A 19,211-nucleotide genomic window follows, 5' to 3' on the forward strand; every position below is an offset into this window, starting at 1 on the left:
AACTATTTTCCTATCCTGATCTTCTCTCATGTTGCTCCGTAGGCTCATTGCCTTGCTGTAATACAGGCTCCGACAGGATATCAAGGGACTCCATACATTCTCTGCGACTCAGACTTTCATTCGCACAATTGTTTTATCTCCTAGGGTTGTCCCGCAAACGATCAGACACTTACGGAACGGGTTGTTTGATTTTGAAGCCAGAGTGCCCCAGCAACGATCCCTCAACTCAACATCGAATTTTCGACCACCACTACCACCAACCGACCAACCAACCTTGAACTCGTTGCGACAAGCTTGGAGATATTATTCTATTCGCCGAATGCGATCCTCGCTAGACTTGACAGTAATTTGTCGTAGCCTTCATGAAAACCCGACCTCTCACAGCACCCCCGAACCCTTTGTTTTAGCCACGATCCAAAGAGATGCGCCAACGTACCTGCGAACCCTACAATGGATCTTCATGAGCAACTCAGCCAATGGTACGAGAAGATTCAACGCTTCGACGAGGAATGCCATCTTCTGTGTCCACGCATCAACGACGAGGATAATGAAAACTACAAACTTGTGGACGACCCCGACTCATCGATTACGCAAGAAGAAAAGAATAGTCGAATTAAGGCAGGAAAGGAGCGACTCGAAGTCACATACTGGAATTGCCTGATTTTCGGCTTCGATCAATCAAGCCAAGGGAAATGGGGAGAGCAGCTCAGCGAGAGACTCAACGGTTGCTTGAAGCATTGCGCAGATTGTGTCTATAATTGGCACATGCAACGCAGAGAACTCTTGCAGCAATTCCAAGAACGATGGAATGAAGAAGTAGTAGTCGATATTCGGTCGATGTTGGAGCAGAGAGATGTTGAACGAATCGACCTAAGCCTGCGATGGGCCAAGGGGTTTATTGAGAAGATCATTTCAGAAGGCTCTACTTTCAAGAAATCCCAACTTGGTGAGCATCTACCCGAGGTCCATATCTCTATATACGAGGCTCTATGCTGCATGCCATATATGGAGGACGCGGATCGAAGGATGACCTTTCAGTATGTTTTCCAGCGACTTCAAGGGAAAAGTGGCCTCAAACTTGGGACCAAGGAGCCTTTGCCTGGAATGACTTACTTTATTTTTGACCTCAAAAACCAGGATCGCAGAAAATGGGCTACAGATAACTATCGAAACCTTGACAGCAATAGTATGACATTGGAACAGTTTGACTGGGCTGTCAGCAGCGGTCTGACAAGGGCCATTGAGGACATCTCTAAAAGAGAGGCTTCAGCTGTGGATTCATGGCCTGAAATGGCGCAGTTCTGGGAAGGATTCAATGAAATTCTAAGGACCTTGACTGCGGACGTCATTATGCAGCGGCTAAGGAATCTTGAACTGAGCGGCACAATCAGTCACATCTACGACCTTCTGTTCCGTCATATCCAGTATTGCCCTGCAGAGAGTGTCTTGGTGATGACTATCACAATCCTCACAAACTTTCTAAAGAAGGCACCTAGGGCTTTTTGGGATGTTATCGGCGATGCCCGGCCAAATGTTATCGCCGACTTAATCTTTGCGAGCCCCGGATACAAAAATCTTCTTCGTCAATCTCTAGAAGACTGCTGGACTGGCTACGATGGTAGCATTTCCCGTGGCCCCTTTCCTACGTCTTGGATTGATCCATGGCTCCAGTCAGTCGGCCGCGATCGCAGATATAACGCTTGCGAGATCTTGATGCACACTCTTTTCGAATCACTTGCGAAAGACGAGACTATCGGGGAACCGGGCCGTGCGGCGTGCATTCGAGCTGGATTTGATGCTTTGCAGCTTACCATATCAACCTTTGTCGACCCCGAGACGAAGATTGGTGCGGGAACCACTCATCTCTACGCATGTTGTGCGTTCAACCTCGTTATGAAGTACAAAGGCATCATTCTCCGGAACTTGCGTGCCCCTGGCGATGAAAGGGAAGGCTGGGTCACCTTCCAAGTAGCCAATGCAGCTAAAAAGGCCATGCAAGCTGCCATGAAACTCGATATGAAAGTCTTTGCGGAGGAGTATATAGCTTGCCTAGAGGGCAGCCAGCTGCAATCCGCTGTCACTAGAGACTCGAAGGCTTTTTGGCAAGGCATTATTGAGATGTTCGATTTGTCAACCGAGCAGGTCGATCTTGCGAGAGATATCGTCTTGTCGTTAGAGCCCTTGATTGGTGTGGAACAGATCAGGGCCTTGAAGAGCGACGATAAACTGAGTGATTCGAGCAAGAACTTCAACAAGTCTCTTGCCGCAACAGTGGATATCCTTGGGAATCTTCTCGGCCGAATGTCCGAAATAGACGCTGCCACAGACCTGAATACCTTCTTTGGCGACCGCCTGGCTTTCCAAGGTACTATTACACTCTCTACCCATGGAGAGGCAGGACTTTCTGAAGCAGCTGCCGAGCTGCTGAAGAGCTGGACCGGAGAGTATTCCCAGAGCGGCGCCTTCGAGCAAATGTCACAGCTGCACCCTGAGCAGACCCTCTCCTCCATAGTATGGGCCCTAGAGCGAGTTTTGAAACCTCCATACCCCTGGGGCCCTATCAGGCCCATGCTAAATATGAGTCGAGATATCCTCCGTGGTTTGACTGACCCAATGTCCGGAGTCTTGCGAGTCAAGACCCTTGAGCCTATGTCGGCTGCGAAGGTCTTGCGTTGGTGGAGCGAACAGTGGCGTTTTGTCTCTACCGCATGCAGAAACATTGAGGGATGGTCTCGATACATTCAGAACGCCGTTATGACAGAATTCTGCCGAGAAATCATGGAACTCGCTGAAGCCCTCGTCGCTGAGGATGGTCTCATCACATCAGCGATTTCCAAGGCTTTGAACAAAAGTGAAAAGGATACAATGTCGCAAATTCTTATCCCTGCAAAGCAACACTTTGGTGGAATGGAGAACATGATCCGTCTGAAGGACAAGTGGCTCGTTGATGTCACAGTCAGAGTCTTGTGCAAGATTCTGACCCGACTTCGAGAAAACAACCATGAGATCAACCCTGCCTCCCGCAAGCTTATCACTGATGCTTGCCTACCTACAAATGTCCCGGGCAAGTTTGTCAGGTCAACCAATATGACTGACCAGCAACGAGCAGAACTTCTTCAAGCCCTTGGACAAACAGATGATGAAATTCAAATCTACCAGCTCGGTATTGCGCAGACACCATTAGCACAGAGACCCAAAGATGGGATCAAGAAACAAAGCAAACTTGACGCTTGGTCTAAGTCTGGCACATCATCCAGCAGTACAACCACGGCAGCATCATCAAGATCTAATCGTGATGACGTGCTCGATCTCAGCAGATCTATAGACAGCCCCATCCTTAGGCAGCTGGAGGCCAAGAAAGTTAAGGATCAGGCAAAGGCCAAAACAAAGGCACAAGCTATGATCAAGCCTAGAACCCAGATTGTCCCTGATAAGAAGGACATCGCGGCGCTCAAGGAAGCCAGACAAAAGGCCAAACTTGAAAAAGAGAAGCGTGATGCTGCGGTCATAGCGAACGCCAAAGCTCTTAGGGGAGAAACTGTCCCTGGTGAGGGTTCCGGCTTGCTTAGTCTCGGCCTCATCGGCAAGGATCACGGCCGAAGTGAGATAATGGTAAACAGTTCCGAAGAAGAATCTGATGAGGAGGAAGATGTATCAGATGCCGATAACGAACTAGCTGCCCTTAGCACGGGAGGCCAGACAGCTTTGGAAGAAGCTAACAAGCGGCGCATGGCAAAGGCTTTGCAAGACAAAATGCGTAGACCAGTGAAGAAGGTTAGACAGCAGCGCTCAGTCAAGGACAGGAGAGCCAGAGTCATCCCTCCTATGGACAGGTTACACAACACAGTGCTAGCCTGGGACATTTTCCATGGTGGCAACGATCCTCCCAATGGTCCAGCAGCTTCAGAAGTTGCCACCAAGTATTCTGAGCCTAGAACGTACCAGGATACCTTTTTTCCCTTGCTTGCCTCAGAAGCTTGGCGCTCTTTTGTCACAGCAAAGGATGAGCTCACGTCTCAGCCATTCGGTATGAAGATTGCAAGCCGTGCGAGCGTCGACAGCTACCTGGAGGCGACCTTCACGATGCCAGTAGTCCAAAGCAGAGAGCGCGGTGTTTCTGAAGGCGACATTCTTCTCGTCTCGGAATCGGAACAACCCTTGATCGATCAGACAGCTCGACATTGTTTGGCTAGGGTTCACCGCATCACCTACAAAAAGGAGCTGATCGAGATCACATATCGTGTGGCTTCCCGAAACAATCCCATGACACAGGTGTTGACCCCCAATGTTAGCGTCTTCGGAGTGAAGATCACCAACATGACAACAATCGAGCGAGAATTCGCTGCACTGGAGAGTCTGCCGTATTATGATCTGATGGACGAAATCCTGAATGCTGAACCGTCTCCTATTCTGCAATATGGAGATGAGAAGATAAGCAACTGTATGAACAATTATGCTCTTAACCGAGGACAGGCTATGGCGGTTCTAGGCGCTCACGACAACGATGGTTTCACGCTTATTCAGGGGTAAGTCTCTCGGTCTTGGTCATGACGAAGCTAATATAAGCAGCCCTCCGGGTACAGGAAAAACTAAAACCATCGTGGCCATGGTTGGAACTTTGCTCTCTGAGCAACTGAGTCAACCAGGCAATCAGGGCATTCCCATGGGCGTACCTCTGCGACCGAACGGTGCACCAGGGGCACCCAAACAAAGCCGTTCAAAAAAGCTTCTTGTTTGTGCACCCAGTAACGCCGCCGTAGACGAGTTAGTGCTACGTCTGAAGGCTGGTATCAAAACGATCTCGGGGAAAACCAAGAATATTAACGTGCTACGACTCGGTCGGAGTGATGCCATTAATGCAGCTGTAAGGGACGTCACCCTAGACGAGCTTGTCAAGGCCCGCATGGAGGGTGATCAGACGAAGGACAAAGCCAAAGCCGACCGTGACCAACTCCACGAGAATGCCGGGAAGGTAAAGGAAGAGCTGGGAAAACTGCGTCCCCAGCTGGAAGCAGCAAAACTCATGGACGATCGAACCCTCTACAATAAGCTATCTCGTGAATTCGACGAACTGAAGCGACGCCAGATGTCCTATGGAAAACAAATCGATGCCGACAAGAGTAGCGGCAATTCCGTAGCTCGAGAGATGGAAATGCGGCGCCGCCAAGTCCAGCAAGAGATCCTCAATAGCGCTCAGGTCCTATGCGCTACTCTGAGTGGCAGTGGCCACGAGATGTTTCGAAACCTGGAGGATGTAGAGTTCGAAACAGTCATCATTGACGAAGCTGCTCAGTGCGTTGAGTTAAGTGCCTTGATTCCACTGAAATACGGCTGCTACAAATGCATCCTCGTTGGGGATCCCAAACAGCTTCCCCCTACAGTCCTGTCACAGTCAGCGGCGAAGTTCGGCTACGATCAAAGTCTTTTCGTCCGAATGCAGCAAAACCACCCACAGTCGGTGCATTTACTGGACATGCAATACCGTATGCATCCTGAGATCAGCTTGTTCCCCAGCCGCGAGTTCTACGAAGGACAACTCGCCGATGGACAGAACATGCATGAGCTCAGGCAACAGCCGTGGCACAAGAGCGCACTACTTGGTCCCTATCGATTCTTCGATGTCCAGGGTGTCCAGGAGAGGGGCCACAAGGGTCAGTCGCTAGTCAACACCAAGGAGCTGGATGTTGCTATGCAGATGTATGATCGCTTTAGTAACGAGTATCGTGAATGCGACTTGACTGGCAAGATCGGTATCATCACTCCTTACAAAGCTCAACTTTATGAGTTAAGAAACCGCTTCCGTTCGCGATATGGCGAGAATATCACAAGCATAATCGAGTTCAACACCACCGATGCTTTCCAGGGTCGCGAATGTGAGATCATCATCTTCTCTTGTGTTCGTGCCAGTTCTACTGGCGGTATCGGTTTCATGACTGATATTCGACGTATGAACGTCGGTCTGACTCGTGCTAAATCATCGCTGTGGATTCTTGGCGACTCCAGAGCGCTTGTTCAGGGCGAATTCTGGCGAAAACTTATTGAGGATGCCCAAGCCAGAGATCGCTACACTAACGGCGACGTGTTGTCTATGTTTAGGAAGCCCCTCGAAAAGGCAAAGCCGGGCGCTTACCTTCCCCCACCACCCCAAGCTCGAGACCGTGATGTTCCAATGCGAGATGCTTCTTTGAGAACGTCATCACTGTCCTCATCTCGTCCAAACTCACCAAAGGTTGAGGGAGCTCAGCAGCCAACAGCTCCCGCAACTCAGATACCTGGCATTGTAGGAGGTGAATCGGCTGGAGTTCTGCCACGCTCTGCTGGGCCTCCTGTCATTCATACCTCGTCAAGCAAGCCTCCAGGAGAACCAAGAAAGCGACCTCATGACGGACCAGATTCAAATCAGCCAGCTCCTAAAAGGGTATGCCCACAAGCAAAACAAATGCCGAGAATAAGGTTTTGTGAGCTAACAACCAAACAGACAGCAAGTGACAATGCTCGGGGCGGTGGACTTATGGGCAAGTTTGGGAATAAGTCGCACCGGCCGCCCAAAGCTCCCACTGACCCTTCGGCAATGTCAGTAATGGGTCTGGCGCCACCTGAGAGACCGCCTGCAGCAGCGCCGACCGGTCCCTTGTTATCAAGCAGACCCCAAGCCCCAACAGGGCCAAGAATCCCGACAGGACCTTCAAATCCGGGACCCCAATATAGCAACAACCAGGTATGTTTAAAACCATGAGTTCGATGAGACGCTTTGCTTATAGTGTCTACAGCAACGACGCCCACCTCACCCGCCTTCTTCTCGCAAGAAAGGAAAGCCAAGTCTCTTTGTCCCAAAGAAGCGGTAAATTTCATGACAAGACGAGACTCTGTATAGCAAGCATAGAGGATGATACATAGTAGATAGCATTTCTGGGCGTTGGGTGCATTATTTCATTTGTACATGGCATCCACAAACAGGGCATAAGTGGCTGCAAAAGTTTTGCTCCGGAGGATTAGATATTGCCAAACATGCCTCACTCCTGACATCAGTCAGAAGATACGGTAGGCTGGCATACATCATACGTGCGTGGGCTGCCCACAGTGATATGCAAGGGGGCATGAGGCCGCCCTCTTGTGGTGGTCGGATGAAGGACTGAATCATTAACTATTGAACCTGACCAGCCTGGAAGATTCTGAGGCCAGCTGTTAAGGTAGAGACGCTCAAAGAGACCCATGGGGACTCCCGTCAGGGCTGTGACATGATAATGGCGGAGCACCGCATCATTTCCACCATCTCGTCGTCTACAGTTGAAGTTGGTTGGGTCACGTGATGCCATTGAATCAATGTGCATGGAGGAGATGGCAGTGCATGTTTGCGCTGAGCATGGGCCAACTCGCCTAACCATCCGGTAGTGAGGACGATCATCAGCGGACAGGGATCGTGTCATTTCAACAGACAGGGAGAATGACAAGGGACCCTGGTGAGGAATGAAGTCAGGTAATGTCCGATCCTGGTCAAGTTCCCACGGGCAATAGTTAGGTAGTTAGACGAGGCAACTTGTACATACTAGATCACAAGTGACAAAAGGGTGGTTGTGCTATGATGTAAAGGCAAATGGCGATGGAGGCATTATTGACGACAGTGGCCTTTTGGCTTTTCCAAAGAGGGTCAATTCGGCTTAGGGTATATCAATGCCAAGACGATAGAGAGTACGGGATGACGCTAGGCTCTAGAGATAACACTCAGTCAGGCACACACATCATGTCCTCTGGCCCCTGGGTAACAGCTGGTAACTTGGCACAGTGATGACACTAGCGGCCTCCTGTAGAGGAGATCAGCAGTGGCGCTCGGAAGGGCTTTTGGCGGTTGAGCAACGACGACGCGGTATTGGTGATTGGATAAGTTTGTAACGACGCCCTGAAGGTAGAACCCTGTGAGCTGAAAAGAGATGGCCACCATCCTATCGGGGTTGAGTGAAATGTTTGTGAATTGTTGGAACAGGGAGCTACTCCCTCAATATTGGATTTCAGAAGGCTCAAGACTCCTGTACGGAGCAAGAATAGACTATTCAGAAAGCCAAGCAAGTTCATCCTAAACATATTCAAGTATTCTTGGCATACAAGGTCAGATTGAGGATGAAGTCTTGAGTTCTGCCATCTCCTGGCTACCTACTGTAAGCACAGTTTGTAGATTGGTGCATACCTACGTAAGTGGTTCAGCAAATCGCCAAGTTTAGGACAAAACAATGCGAACATGGCTTGGGATTTCAGCTGATGCTTGGTTCATGTTGGATACCTCTGCCTCTTGTGAACGACCCGAGATACCTGAGAAGGTAACACAGCTCACCGTGGTGACGACGAGCAGCCAGCTGCAACCACTGACCGATGAGTTTCGGCATGCGATTGCTATGGATTGTTTCTTTTTCAAGGGAAAGGTTTGCGAGCGGCTGGGGTTTAAAGACCTGCCCACCAAATACATGTCTGTACATCACTTGTGGTGGCCGGAAAAGAGACATGCATAAAGCGACAACAGAAAAAAAGCAAAGAGGAAAAGTGACCAAAACGAAGCTAACCAAGGCCAAGGGTCAGGAAAATGAGATCTCCAGTGCAAATATGACTAGGGATAGCTTGACAAATGAAACTATTTCTACGCCGATCTTGGTTGGCATCCCGAACGACCGGGTTGTCGTGCCGCATCGCGAAAGAGGCGTAATTACAACCTCAGAAAGAGACCCAGCAGATAATGGAGACGAGCTGAGCTAGAACAAAGGAGCACGATCTCCCTTTTGGTGAATCTGTGCTTCAGAGGCTCTGATTGGGGAATTGGCGAGGACGTTTCCACTCCATTAAATCCAACGGGCATAATTAGCTTTCGGATCCTGAGCTAAGACCAAATAGCGGCACTTGGTCTTGGTGGCGCTCCAGGGTTTTATGGGGGGAGTGACGGCATACATGGGCTGCAGGACCTCTCTGCTGCTCCTGCTCATGCTCCTGCTCTTGTTGTCTGTCTGTTCTGACGCGGTTGGGAAGGGTCCCTTGGAACTGGGATTGACCAGGTTGAACTGGGCTGAACTGGGGGACCGACCCCCAGGATATGTAATTTCTTCTTCTTCTTTTCAACACCATCACTTCTCAATTTTCCATCTTTGTCACAATCTTGGCCTTGTTTTGTGGCTGTCAACTCAATTACCAGCGTAAGATATATGGGGACATAGACCACTGCCTCTACCTCTATACCTTGGTACCTAAGGTACTATCACTCGGGCCACCGGTCTGCAACCACCCGCCTCCTAATCTCCTTCCAAGCCTCCAAAAGGGAGGACACGAGAAAAGCCCCGAAAGACAACCAAAAGGTGATACTAATTTAAGAGATCCCTTCGTGTACAAACCATGCTCCTGTGAATACTCAGCTGATACATCTACCTAGCTCAGGCCTGTCTTTCATGGATGCAAGTGCATCGTTGCGCAAAAGCGTATAACTCCATCCCATGTTCCGTGTCAGATGTTAAGCTGGCCCGGCATGGCTCAAGTTCTTGGCCTTGATCCTGAGGTCTCTGTCACATCGGGCAGTGGCGCTTCTTGTCCTCGCACAACAATCCCCTCAGCTCTCACTTCTTCTGTATCTGCATCTACTGTCCCTAAAACAAATCGGCATTCGTATCTGCAAAGGTCAGGCTCTCAAACCCAAGTTCAAGCACGTACCCGGCCAAGAGCAAAATCTGCATCAAATTTGCTAGATGGCCCCGAAAAGGACAAGGACTTGGGTTTTCACGACGACACCTTCATCGATCAGCAGCAGGACGGGGACGGGGAACCGCATGATGGCCTTGCAGAGCTCATTGACTTTTTGAGGAATCACAGCCCTCCGTCAGGTAACTTTATGTCTATCCCCGATGGAATTCCCCTGGAGGACAGGGGCAGATGGTACAGGCTCCGAAAGCTAGGCAAGAGGAGTAAATCACTCTCCAAGTCGCCTCAAACCATTCAGCTTCCAGACTCAGCTGTCTCAGGCACAACAATAGGAGGACATCGACATATTGCAATTTCCATACCCTTGGATGCCTCGCCATTTGGTCGAACTCCCAGGTCTCAGTATCCTATATACCAGCACCGGAGTGTGAGGCCTCTCACTTCTCAGTATGCTCCTACTAGAGCAGTTTTGAACGAGAAAGGCGTGGTGACAGTGTTACGGACTGTCACAGAGGACAGAGAATCATCGCCTTCGGTGAGCCCGGCAAACTCTCAGCTTCTTTTATCTACTATCCCTCAAAGATCTCCAAACTCATCGATCAATGGGCACTCTACTCCGGCCCCTATTAATAGCAGCCACCAAAGTACGGCACCGGAATATTTGAACATTCTGGCAACGCCTCCTCCGAGGGTAGTGACCCCAGACCAAGTCCGACAAGCTAATGAGCAGGGCCGAGGAATTCAAAGCAACGGACAGGGGAACACACATGCAGAAAGCCCAAACAATCAAGGTAGAATCCCTTCGCGGAGTCCCAGCTTGACAGGGGGTCGCTTCGTATACCTCGGCGACCTGTCGATCGATACTATGATGTCTCAGTCAACCAAGACAGAAGCCCATCAGGTTCCTACTTCACCTGCCCGCCCCGTTTCCCAGGATGGATCTTACCAACCTTCGCTTTCCAAAAGTATAATGACCACAAGCGAAAATGATCCTGTTGTGGCAGAGGCTCGGCCGGTCGAGGCAAGACCAGTATCAGCCAGAGAATCGCGCATTCGATTATCCACGAAGAAAACCGAGGAGCCTTCTGTTACTGTAACCACCAAAAGCCCACTACGTGTCCAACGTCAAGGCTCCAGGAAACAGAGAACAAAGGAGAGATCTTCAACCCCTGAAGCCAAATTGTCACAGAGTCGCCGTGACAAGGTCAGGGACAAGAAAAAGAAGGATATGGAAGCTGCTTCCTTGAAACGGCGCAGTATGATATCTATTTCGATGGACCTGCAGCCCGATTCTGAGCAGGAGACTATCAAAGAGTCGCCTAAAGAAACGGCAGAAGAGCCACCACCATTGCCACTCAGGTCTCCCCAACGCCAAAGCATGTGCCCCATCATGGTTGTCGCCAATGTCAAGCCATCACCTCCTCCATCAGGGGTTATCCCAGCATCCCCGAGGAGACAAACGGGCGCACACCCAGAAGACTTGACCTCTGCTGTGAAGTCGAAGCCGGACGATGCGGCACCTAAGCAAGAAGACGACACACCCAGTCGAGCAATTTCTCCATCTCCGGCCTCGTATCAGAACGGGTCACCGACGCCTCCCCAATCTGCCCACTCATCACCAGCTCATAAAGTGGACTCACATGACAGAACATCCCTTTTGCGACGTCGGGAGTGGAGTGCTGCTCGAGAACAAGAACGTAAACGAAAGGAAGCTGCCTCGAACGCCAGTCCCCGGCCAAGGGCAAGGAGGGCCGTCACTATGAGAGAAGACACCGGAGACAAAGCGCCCACCGTGGAAAAGGAGGTTTTGCGAAGGTATGAGGCTTACCGTGAGTATCGCATCAGAGAGATGGAACGCAGAATCAGGAGATTGGAGCGCAATGGAGATGTCTGGCTTCGTGCCCTGGTGCCAGTATTAGACAATCTCAACCGCACGCTCGCTAATTCTCGAGACGGGCACCCAGGCGGGGCGAAGGGGTGGATCTCTGATGATGACCGTTCGAACTTTCAAGCAACGTCTAAAGTGAGACCATCGAGCCGAGGACGTATGATGGCAAGGGCAGGGACATCAGAGCGGGAGTTTCTGGAGCAGCTTGTACGGACTAAGGAGGAGCTTGAGGCTGGAAGTGTCAGCGATGACATGAGCGGCTTTGATATAATTGAGCCTCTGATGAGAGAACTGGCTGGTCGATCTCGACTAAGCTTTGAAGCAAGATCACTCGGAATGGATGACGAGGGATTGCTGCATTCTCTTTCCGAGTAGTGGTCTGCTAGACGATGTATACAATCCATGTACAGCAGACAAAGACGGGAGGGTTGATTTGTTTTATCTGCGGTATAGGAATGGATGGTTGGTTTGTGTGCAGGATGAGCGCAGCATTGGATTTTGGATACATTCAACAACGTTACTATAGTATAGCCTCGCACCCGACGTGCATTTTCCTAGCTAACGCCTATCACGATAAGTTTAGAGTATCTCCTAGTATGTATCGTATCTATCCAAATATAGCAAGTTTTTTTTGTTTAGTTTCATAGAATTAATAATAGGTAGCTCACATGGCGACAATCCAAGGTTATCACTAAGCCCATTGCATTAGGTGGGGAAAATAGACAGAGACGCATCATATTTACACCTACAATGTCCTATCCTAATCTTGAGATTCTGTTAAATGGCATCTATCTCATGCTAGCTGTTACACTTTAATTCACACGACAAGAAGTACAGAAACTACCTAGTTTCAAGCCCACAACCACTTCTGTTTATACCCTGTTGGGTAACGAGCTTCTGCACTTGAATCGGGCCCGCTCAGGGGGAGCGAGATCTTATGACGTAGGCGATCCCTCAAACGAACGTGCGTCTACGCATCATCAAAGACATGAGATGCCATGGAGCTACATGATTTTCAAGGGGAGGGCGAAAGAAAAGTGACAACAACCAACCATTTATACGGTCGTTAGAGGTGTGGACTATGACACCAAGTTCAAACTTCGTCGTACTTTACATTCATCCTCTTCACAACACCCAATTTGTTCAATCAGCTTGACTTACATGAGATAAACTCTAGAGCATCCCACCCAGGTGATTCAACCATGAGCAAGCCCTGGATCTTTGTATGCCCTTCGACCCGAGGAATTGGCTATGCTCTCACTCGACACCTCCTCCAGAAGACATCCTTACCCATCCTTGCAACAGCTCGGCTCCAACACGACCCAGAAACCATAAAGAAATCACTTCTCGAAGGTCTCCCCGAGGAACAAGGTCTCACCAAACGTCTGTCAATAGTTCACGCGGATGTCACAGACGAGGGATCTCTCATTAATGCAGCTTCCAGGGCTGCTGAGCTGTTCCCCTCTGGCAAGTATCACCTGCGGCTTGCGTGCGCGGTTCCTGGAGTCCTCAAACCCGAGAAGAATGTCAACCAGATAGACGCAGAGACTAGTTTGGAGCAGTTCCGCATCAACACCATGGGTCCTCTCCTCCTTATCAAACACTTCGACAAGTTTCTCCCTAGGCGGAGTTCTGAGCTCGAAGACAGCCCCAACAGTGATGAGGTAAAGATGCCTCCTTATTCGGTGTGGCTCAGTATGGCAGCTCGAGTTGGCTCCACATCAGATAATAGGGCTGGGGGATGGTTCTCATATCGGGCGAGTAAGGCGGGAGTTATCAGCCTGGGCAAGAGTTACGACATATTTCTGCGTGGGCGGAGTGGCGATAAGGCCATCTCCATTGCCTATCACCCTGGCACGGTCAAGACAGACCTGAGCAAGGGTTTCTGGGAGAGTACAAAGGAGGGCAAACTATTCAGCCCTGAATTCGCTGTCGACAGACTTGTAAAAGTCGCAACAGGCCTCCCCTTGGAAGGGCGAGGCAAGTGTATGGACTGGAACAACAAGGAGATCCTCCCATAAAGTGAGACGTGGAAACTACAGGGTCATAGCATTAAGAAGGTTGCAAAGATAATGCTGCTTAGGGTTGTTTGTGTGAAAAATAAGTTATTAAACCAGTATCTGCTCTGCCCTTTCACCGAGATCTTGCCAGCCAACATATCCATATGAGACCGTACCAGACAGCGACTGCTGTCCACTCACGGCCTAATCATGCTATCTTTTCAAACAAAGTCAAGTCCTACCACATAGCTGCAGTACCTCTTGGTCTATAGCTCCACTTCTTGGAAGGATGCTCCATCTGGTGTAGGTGCGGTCTTCGAGTTTGACTCATCCTCTGCATCATCATCTGACGCTTCTTGCTTATCATCATGTTCGGTTTTACTTGATTCGCCATTATTGGCGGGTCGTAGGGCAACCTTCTGCTCCTCTTTATCCTCGAATCGTACCTTTTGTTCTTCTTGTGGTGACGTCTTCGTCTTTTGCTCGATCCCGACTTCTTCCTCTCCGCTTTCAGTGCTACTACCGCTGGAGCTCTGCTTTCCACCGTTCCTTTGCGCGTCCTCTTTCTCCTTCTCCTTGACCTTCTCGTCTAGCTTCTCCTCTGATGGAGATGCCTGCTCACCGTTATGAGCAGGTGGCACGGGCAGGCTCTTCTCCTCCTTCTCTGGAGGTGGCGGAGGTGAGGCTTCCTCAGCTGGGGGGCCTGGTTTCATAGCATCAAGATAGAATTTGGTAACACCTAGGATGCGGCCGCTCTTCTCGCAAGCCTCAACCCATTCGGGACGTACGACGGGAATGTTGCTCTCGACAGCTTTCTCCCATTGCTGCCCACGTCCCTCAGTGGTGACGAAATGCGTCGTGTCAATGCGGACGCCATCAACAATCCTGGCCCCGATGCGCTCGACCGCATTTGTCAAGCTGTCCTTGACGGCACTAGGCAGAATACCGGTAGTAATGGTGATACCTCTTAGGTCCGTCATTTTGTGTGTCCTCACAGAGACGCGCTCACTGATGAAGGTGCCGGCGCTTGTGCGCAAGACCAGGTGGAAGGTATACTCTGTATCGACAGCAAGGCCGCTAATCTTTGTGCTGTGCATCTGCAATGGGCGAGGGATGTTTCCAGCCTTTTGGCCATTTCGGTAGAGACTCAAAGAAATAAGGTCGGCCGTAGCAAGCTGAATAGGATCCCACTCAAGAACGACCGAGGTTTGGGTGGCATTGCGGCATCGTAGTACTGGGGTTGTAGGCTCGGAGGCACCAAACGAGTTGTAGATGCTGTCTTGTAGGGCCCGGAATGCGCGATCGGCAGCAGCTTCTTTGGTCGCGTTCTGCGAAACGTTGATGTCGACGATGCTGCCTGACGAGATGTTGGGAGGGAGGAGGATAGATGGGAATTCGATCTAAGGACACTCGCTGCATTAGCAATTATCACAAACAGACAAGATGCTTCAAGCTCACCAAGCGCTTGTCCGGTGTCAGAAGAACAGTAACACCGGCATCGACCTTGCCGACAGTGAGAGAGACGAGCATCGTTGCGAGTGTCGCAGCAAACAAAGGGTGATGATGGCACCGAGGGTAGTCTCTTGGCTATCACGCAAGCGGAATAGAAAAAGTGAAACAAGGGTATCTTTGAAAAGAAGAATCTATAGACGGCGCTGACCAAATCGCCTATCTGATCTGTAGTTGAAGCGAGAAAGGTTGCTGATAATTGCGAATGCGATAGGGATGGAACGTCGACGTGGAATCTTTGGTTGGGACGGGCTGCATGAGCAAGGACACGCACGCCAGCCAACAAGGGCAATAAAGACAAAGAGCTCCAGCTCCCATTCAGCCTTCAGCAGTAAATTTGGGCAAGACTCCCTGGAGTTTAGGCCCTGGGCCCCTAGCAGGCTCGCTACCTAGCCACGCCCCGGTGAGGCTCTCCGAGTCACTGGGTAATATATACCTAGGTACCTTTGCGTGCCACCCCAGTTTCTAGATAGGACCTCTAATAGGGCCTATAATAGGCTTTTAATATATTAATAGCTATAAAAAAATATAATACCTTTAGTATATTTTTCTAAATAGGCTATTAATTTTAATAAGCTTAAAAGGCTAAAAAGATATTTATTTAATATCTTTCTTTAATAATAGTCTATTAATTAGTTTTAAGCCTATTATAATAAAATTACTATTATATTTAATAACTATTAATAGCTTAATCTTATAGATTAATTAAAATAGCCTAAAGTAACTTATAGAGGTATTAAAAGGCTATTATAATAAGTATTAAAAAGGTTAAAAAGAGATATTATAAAACCTCTCTTTTTAAAGCCTTTTTTTTTTTTAAAAAAGTTAAGGTTATAATTAAACCTATAGCCTTAAGGCTAAAAATATAATTAATTAATTAATTATATTATTAAATTATTAAATTATTAATTAAGTAATTTAATTATTATTATAAAAAAGATTAGTTATTTTAAGTAATATTAAAAGGTAGGTCTATTAATACCTTAATAAATACTTAAATAGATGCCTCTATAAGTAACTAACTAATAGCTATTATATTAAATAGCTATTTATTATAATAGCTTATTAAATAGGTTAAAAACCTATTAACCTAATTAATAGGCTATTAATTTAATTAATAAGCTATTAATACCTTAAGATTTATTATTATAATATTAACTTATTAATTATAGCTAGCCTTTTAGTTAGAAATTTAAAATATTATAATAGGCTAGTATTATAACTATACCTTTAAAGGTATATATAGCTTTCTAACTAGATTAATAGCCTATTATATTAAAAAAACTGTCTAGAGCCTATTAGAAAACCCAGATAGCCTTCTAGGTAGGTAGGTAGGTACTGTAGGTATGGAGTACAAAGTGGGGATTCGGGAGCTACCTAAAGTTATTAGAGGGCAAAGCTCTCACACCCTCCTACCGATGGATGTTACATGGATATTATCCTCGTATACTGGATGTCTCATCTTGAGACTACCTTAAGGTACCTTACTTCGTGACGAATGCTCAACTTGACACGGTCGAATCGATTAATATACAGTTTATTGGTGAAAACATTGGTATCAAAGCATCAAGTACACACATGACTTACTAGCCCTCATCTCTGATCCGTCTCTCAGGTCTACCACTAGGTTGGCTCCATACAGACAAAGGGATTCCATAAATTCCAAAACCAAAACCTATTAATGATACTCGCTCACATTCCTTCTGAGGATGCCACTAATTTCCGAAACACCAATTTTTCGCAGAATGCACCCTGGTACCGATATATCCAGTCTTGGCTCTCAAGTATGCCCAGCTATCCATGTCTCTTTTGAAGCATGTGTTCTTCCCAGGTCTGCTTCACTTGCTTCGCAACAGCCTCGCCAAAAATATGAGCTGGGGCTTGGGCGACTTTCAAAGGATCGTGGATCGTCACCATAAGCGTTCCTCGCGGACCATTCGTTGAATATCCGAGATCTTTCAAGGCTCTCCAGAATGCGCCTGTCAGCCTTTTGGCCATCAGGTGTCGCACCACAGTACTGCCCCCTCCCCTGCATATTGTGTATGTCCAGAGAGGCTCCTCGGTCAACTTGCGTCGGTAATTGCTCATGATTATGGGTAACATTGGTGCTATTCCAGGCCTTAAATGTTGCAGATGGTAAGGGTGTAGAATATATCTAGGCGAGTATTGAACAAGGCAGTTGAATAGTACTTTCACTTTTTGTTCGTCAGGCCCCAGATGCAGACGTGTAGCCTTAGAGTTGTCGTACTCGATGCCTGTTTCTTGAAGAAATGACCAGACCTCTGGTGTGGTGAGCAGTCTTCCAGATGGTAATACATGGTCGTTTGCTGGTGGGATGAAGATCCGGGGTGTTTTAGGCCGTCCTTTCGTTCCGTCTCGATTCGGCGATTGTCCTGGTCTGTTGGGAGTTCTTTGAGGGCGCTCTTTTGTATTTTGGCGCAATGTTTGTGTGGCTGATGAGTAAAGTCGGTAGTTGGGGGAGGGTATCGATCGCAGGAGTTTGATTCCTGGCAAGACTTGGGCCGTTGTCATGATGGAGGATTTGGACGGGATACTATCATGTTGAGATGGGATATGATGTTTTCTCCGGAGATAAGACTTGCAGTGGGCGCCTCAGTGCCGTTCATTCGTTGCCTTAGTTGCGAGGGAGTGTGCCGGGGAAGTTGGAATTAAGGATGATGAAGCACGATACGCAAATCGATTTCATGAGTTTACGATTTCCCAATATGCTGAACTAAGGTACGAACGCCACATAATTGTGGCTGTGCCGCTAACCATTCTGCGTCATATTATTCTTTCTGACTTTGGGCACAATGTTCTCTCTTCTTAGGATAACCGCTGAACTTAACAAGGAATTAATTAAATCTCCGTATGACTAAACCAATACGCTTTAGGATCTTGGGTTTCTTATTCTTCTTATAGATTTTAGACTGGAAGTTTAACGTATTGCATTGAAAATATCTTTACTGCGCCACGCTTGAGTCACTGTGGAGGACAGAATCACAAGCGCCCAACCAGCTTTTGCCTCTTGTGTCAGTCAGCAGCGCAGCCCAGGAAAAATCCACATTCTTTCCCAAGCCAACAACGACACCACAACATCATCACCAACTTTCTTCTTCTCACCAACACATCTCTTCCTCACTTCACGCATACCGACAAACCGCCAACATGCCCAAGAACAAGGGAAAGGTAAGTCCCACAGATCCCTCCTATACTTAACTGTCTTTCTTTTTCATTCATGGATCGCATTTTCACGCGCCATCCGCCAACCGCCTGCCCCGCCCCCACCATCATCGCCCAAGTTCTTCTGCAAGCAACAAAGGAACCGTCTCTAACAGTTGGACAGGGTGGAAAGAACCGCAGACGTGGTACCAAGGAGAACGATGATCAGCGCCGAGAGCTCACCTTCAAGGAGGATGGCCAAGAGTATGCTCAGGTTGTGAAGATGCTTGGTAACGGTCGTCTCGAGGCTCTGTGCTTCGATGGAAGCAAGCGCCTCGCCAACGTAAGTAGCCCCAAGTTTGCCTGCCTAAGACGCGGTGCATCAAAAGCAGGACGCTCATGTCCTTCTTTCTGCGACTCATGCTAACATCTCCTTCGTAGATTCGCGGTAAAATGCGAAAGAAGGTCTGGATTAACCAGGGTGATATTATCCTCCTCTCTCTCCGTGACTTCCAGGACAACAAGGGCGACGTCATTCTCAAGTACACCGCCGACGAAGCCCGTACCCTCAAGTCTTACGGCGAGCTTCCTGAGAACGCCAAGATCAACGAAACCGACTCTTTTGGCCAGGGAGAGGATGGCGAGGCCTACTTCGAGTTCGGCGACGCTGATTCAGACGATGAGTCTGACGATGGCGCCGCTGGCAACAAGAAGGAGGTCGACATTGACGACATTTAAACTCGCCAAAGCCCTCCAAATCCCCTTCTCTCTCTCTCCACCGAGCCCCCGACGCTACCGGGTGGTACGATTGTATTTCGCCGCTGGTGTTGTTGATATTGTCTTCTCTCTCAAACCCGGAGCCGAGCACCCAAAGCTCTGTGCGTCGGGTCCCACGACAGTAGTTGCTGTGGAGTCGTAGACGGCCGTGGTGGGAGGGACGTCACGGCATGTCGTTCTCTTTTGGACTTTCAGTATCACGATCG

At 48.7% G+C, this 19,211-nt stretch overlaps 6 protein-coding genes across 6 annotated transcripts; 4 read left to right on the forward strand and 2 right to left on the reverse strand.

Moving 5' to 3' along the window:
- Positions 1 to 450: 450 nt before the first annotated feature.
- On the forward strand, positions 451 to 6,845 carry FMAN_09167 (uncharacterized protein; the record flags this gene model as incomplete). Its single annotated transcript, XM_041829977.1, has 4 exons — positions 451 to 4,526; positions 4,570 to 6,418; positions 6,479 to 6,718; positions 6,771 to 6,845. The coding sequence occupies 4 exons, from the start codon at positions 451 to 453 to the stop codon at positions 6,843 to 6,845; spliced, it is 6,240 nt and encodes a 2,079-aa protein (XP_041680686.1).
- A 2,654-nt stretch (positions 6,846 to 9,499) lies between these two features.
- FMAN_09168 (uncharacterized protein) lies at positions 9,500 to 11,932 on the forward strand (the record flags this gene model as incomplete). The annotated part of the gene is made up of 1 exon (XM_041829978.1): positions 9,500 to 11,932. The coding sequence occupies one exon, from the start codon at positions 9,500 to 9,502 to the stop codon at positions 11,930 to 11,932; it is 2,433 nt and encodes an 810-aa protein (XP_041680687.1).
- Positions 11,933 to 12,759: 827 nt separating this feature from the next.
- Positions 12,760 to 13,578, forward strand: FMAN_09169 (uncharacterized protein; the record flags this gene model as incomplete). The annotated part of the gene is made up of 1 exon (XM_041829979.1): positions 12,760 to 13,578. The coding sequence occupies one exon, from the start codon at positions 12,760 to 12,762 to the stop codon at positions 13,576 to 13,578; it is 819 nt and encodes a 272-aa protein (XP_041680688.1).
- A 245-nt stretch (positions 13,579 to 13,823) lies between these two features.
- Positions 13,824 to 15,087, reverse strand: FMAN_09170 (uncharacterized protein; the record flags this gene model as incomplete). The annotated part of the gene is made up of 2 exons (XM_041829980.1): positions 13,824 to 14,957; positions 15,016 to 15,087. The coding sequence occupies 2 exons, from the start codon at positions 15,085 to 15,087 to the stop codon at positions 13,824 to 13,826; spliced, it is 1,206 nt and encodes a 401-aa protein (XP_041680689.1).
- Positions 15,088 to 16,860: 1,773 nt separating this feature from the next.
- FMAN_09171 (uncharacterized protein) lies at positions 16,861 to 17,598 on the reverse strand (the record flags this gene model as incomplete). Its single annotated transcript, XM_041829981.1, has 1 exon — positions 16,861 to 17,598. One exon carries the CDS (start codon positions 17,596 to 17,598, stop codon positions 16,861 to 16,863), a length of 738 nt encoding a protein of 245 aa, XP_041680690.1.
- A 636-nt stretch (positions 17,599 to 18,234) lies between these two features.
- Positions 18,235 to 18,966, forward strand: FMAN_09172 (putative eukaryotic translation initiation factor 1a; the record flags this gene model as incomplete). The annotated part of the gene is made up of 3 exons (XM_041829982.1): positions 18,235 to 18,255; positions 18,413 to 18,571; positions 18,670 to 18,966. The coding sequence occupies 3 exons, from the start codon at positions 18,235 to 18,237 to the stop codon at positions 18,964 to 18,966; spliced, it is 477 nt and encodes a 158-aa protein (XP_041680691.1).
- Between the last annotated feature and the right edge of the window lie 245 nt (positions 18,967 to 19,211).

This window comes from Fusarium mangiferae (genome assembly GCF_900044065.1).
Source record: "Fusarium mangiferae strain MRC7560 genome assembly, contig: FMAN_scaffold004, whole genome shotgun sequence".
Taxonomy (NCBI): domain Eukaryota; kingdom Fungi; phylum Ascomycota; class Sordariomycetes; order Hypocreales; family Nectriaceae; genus Fusarium; species Fusarium mangiferae.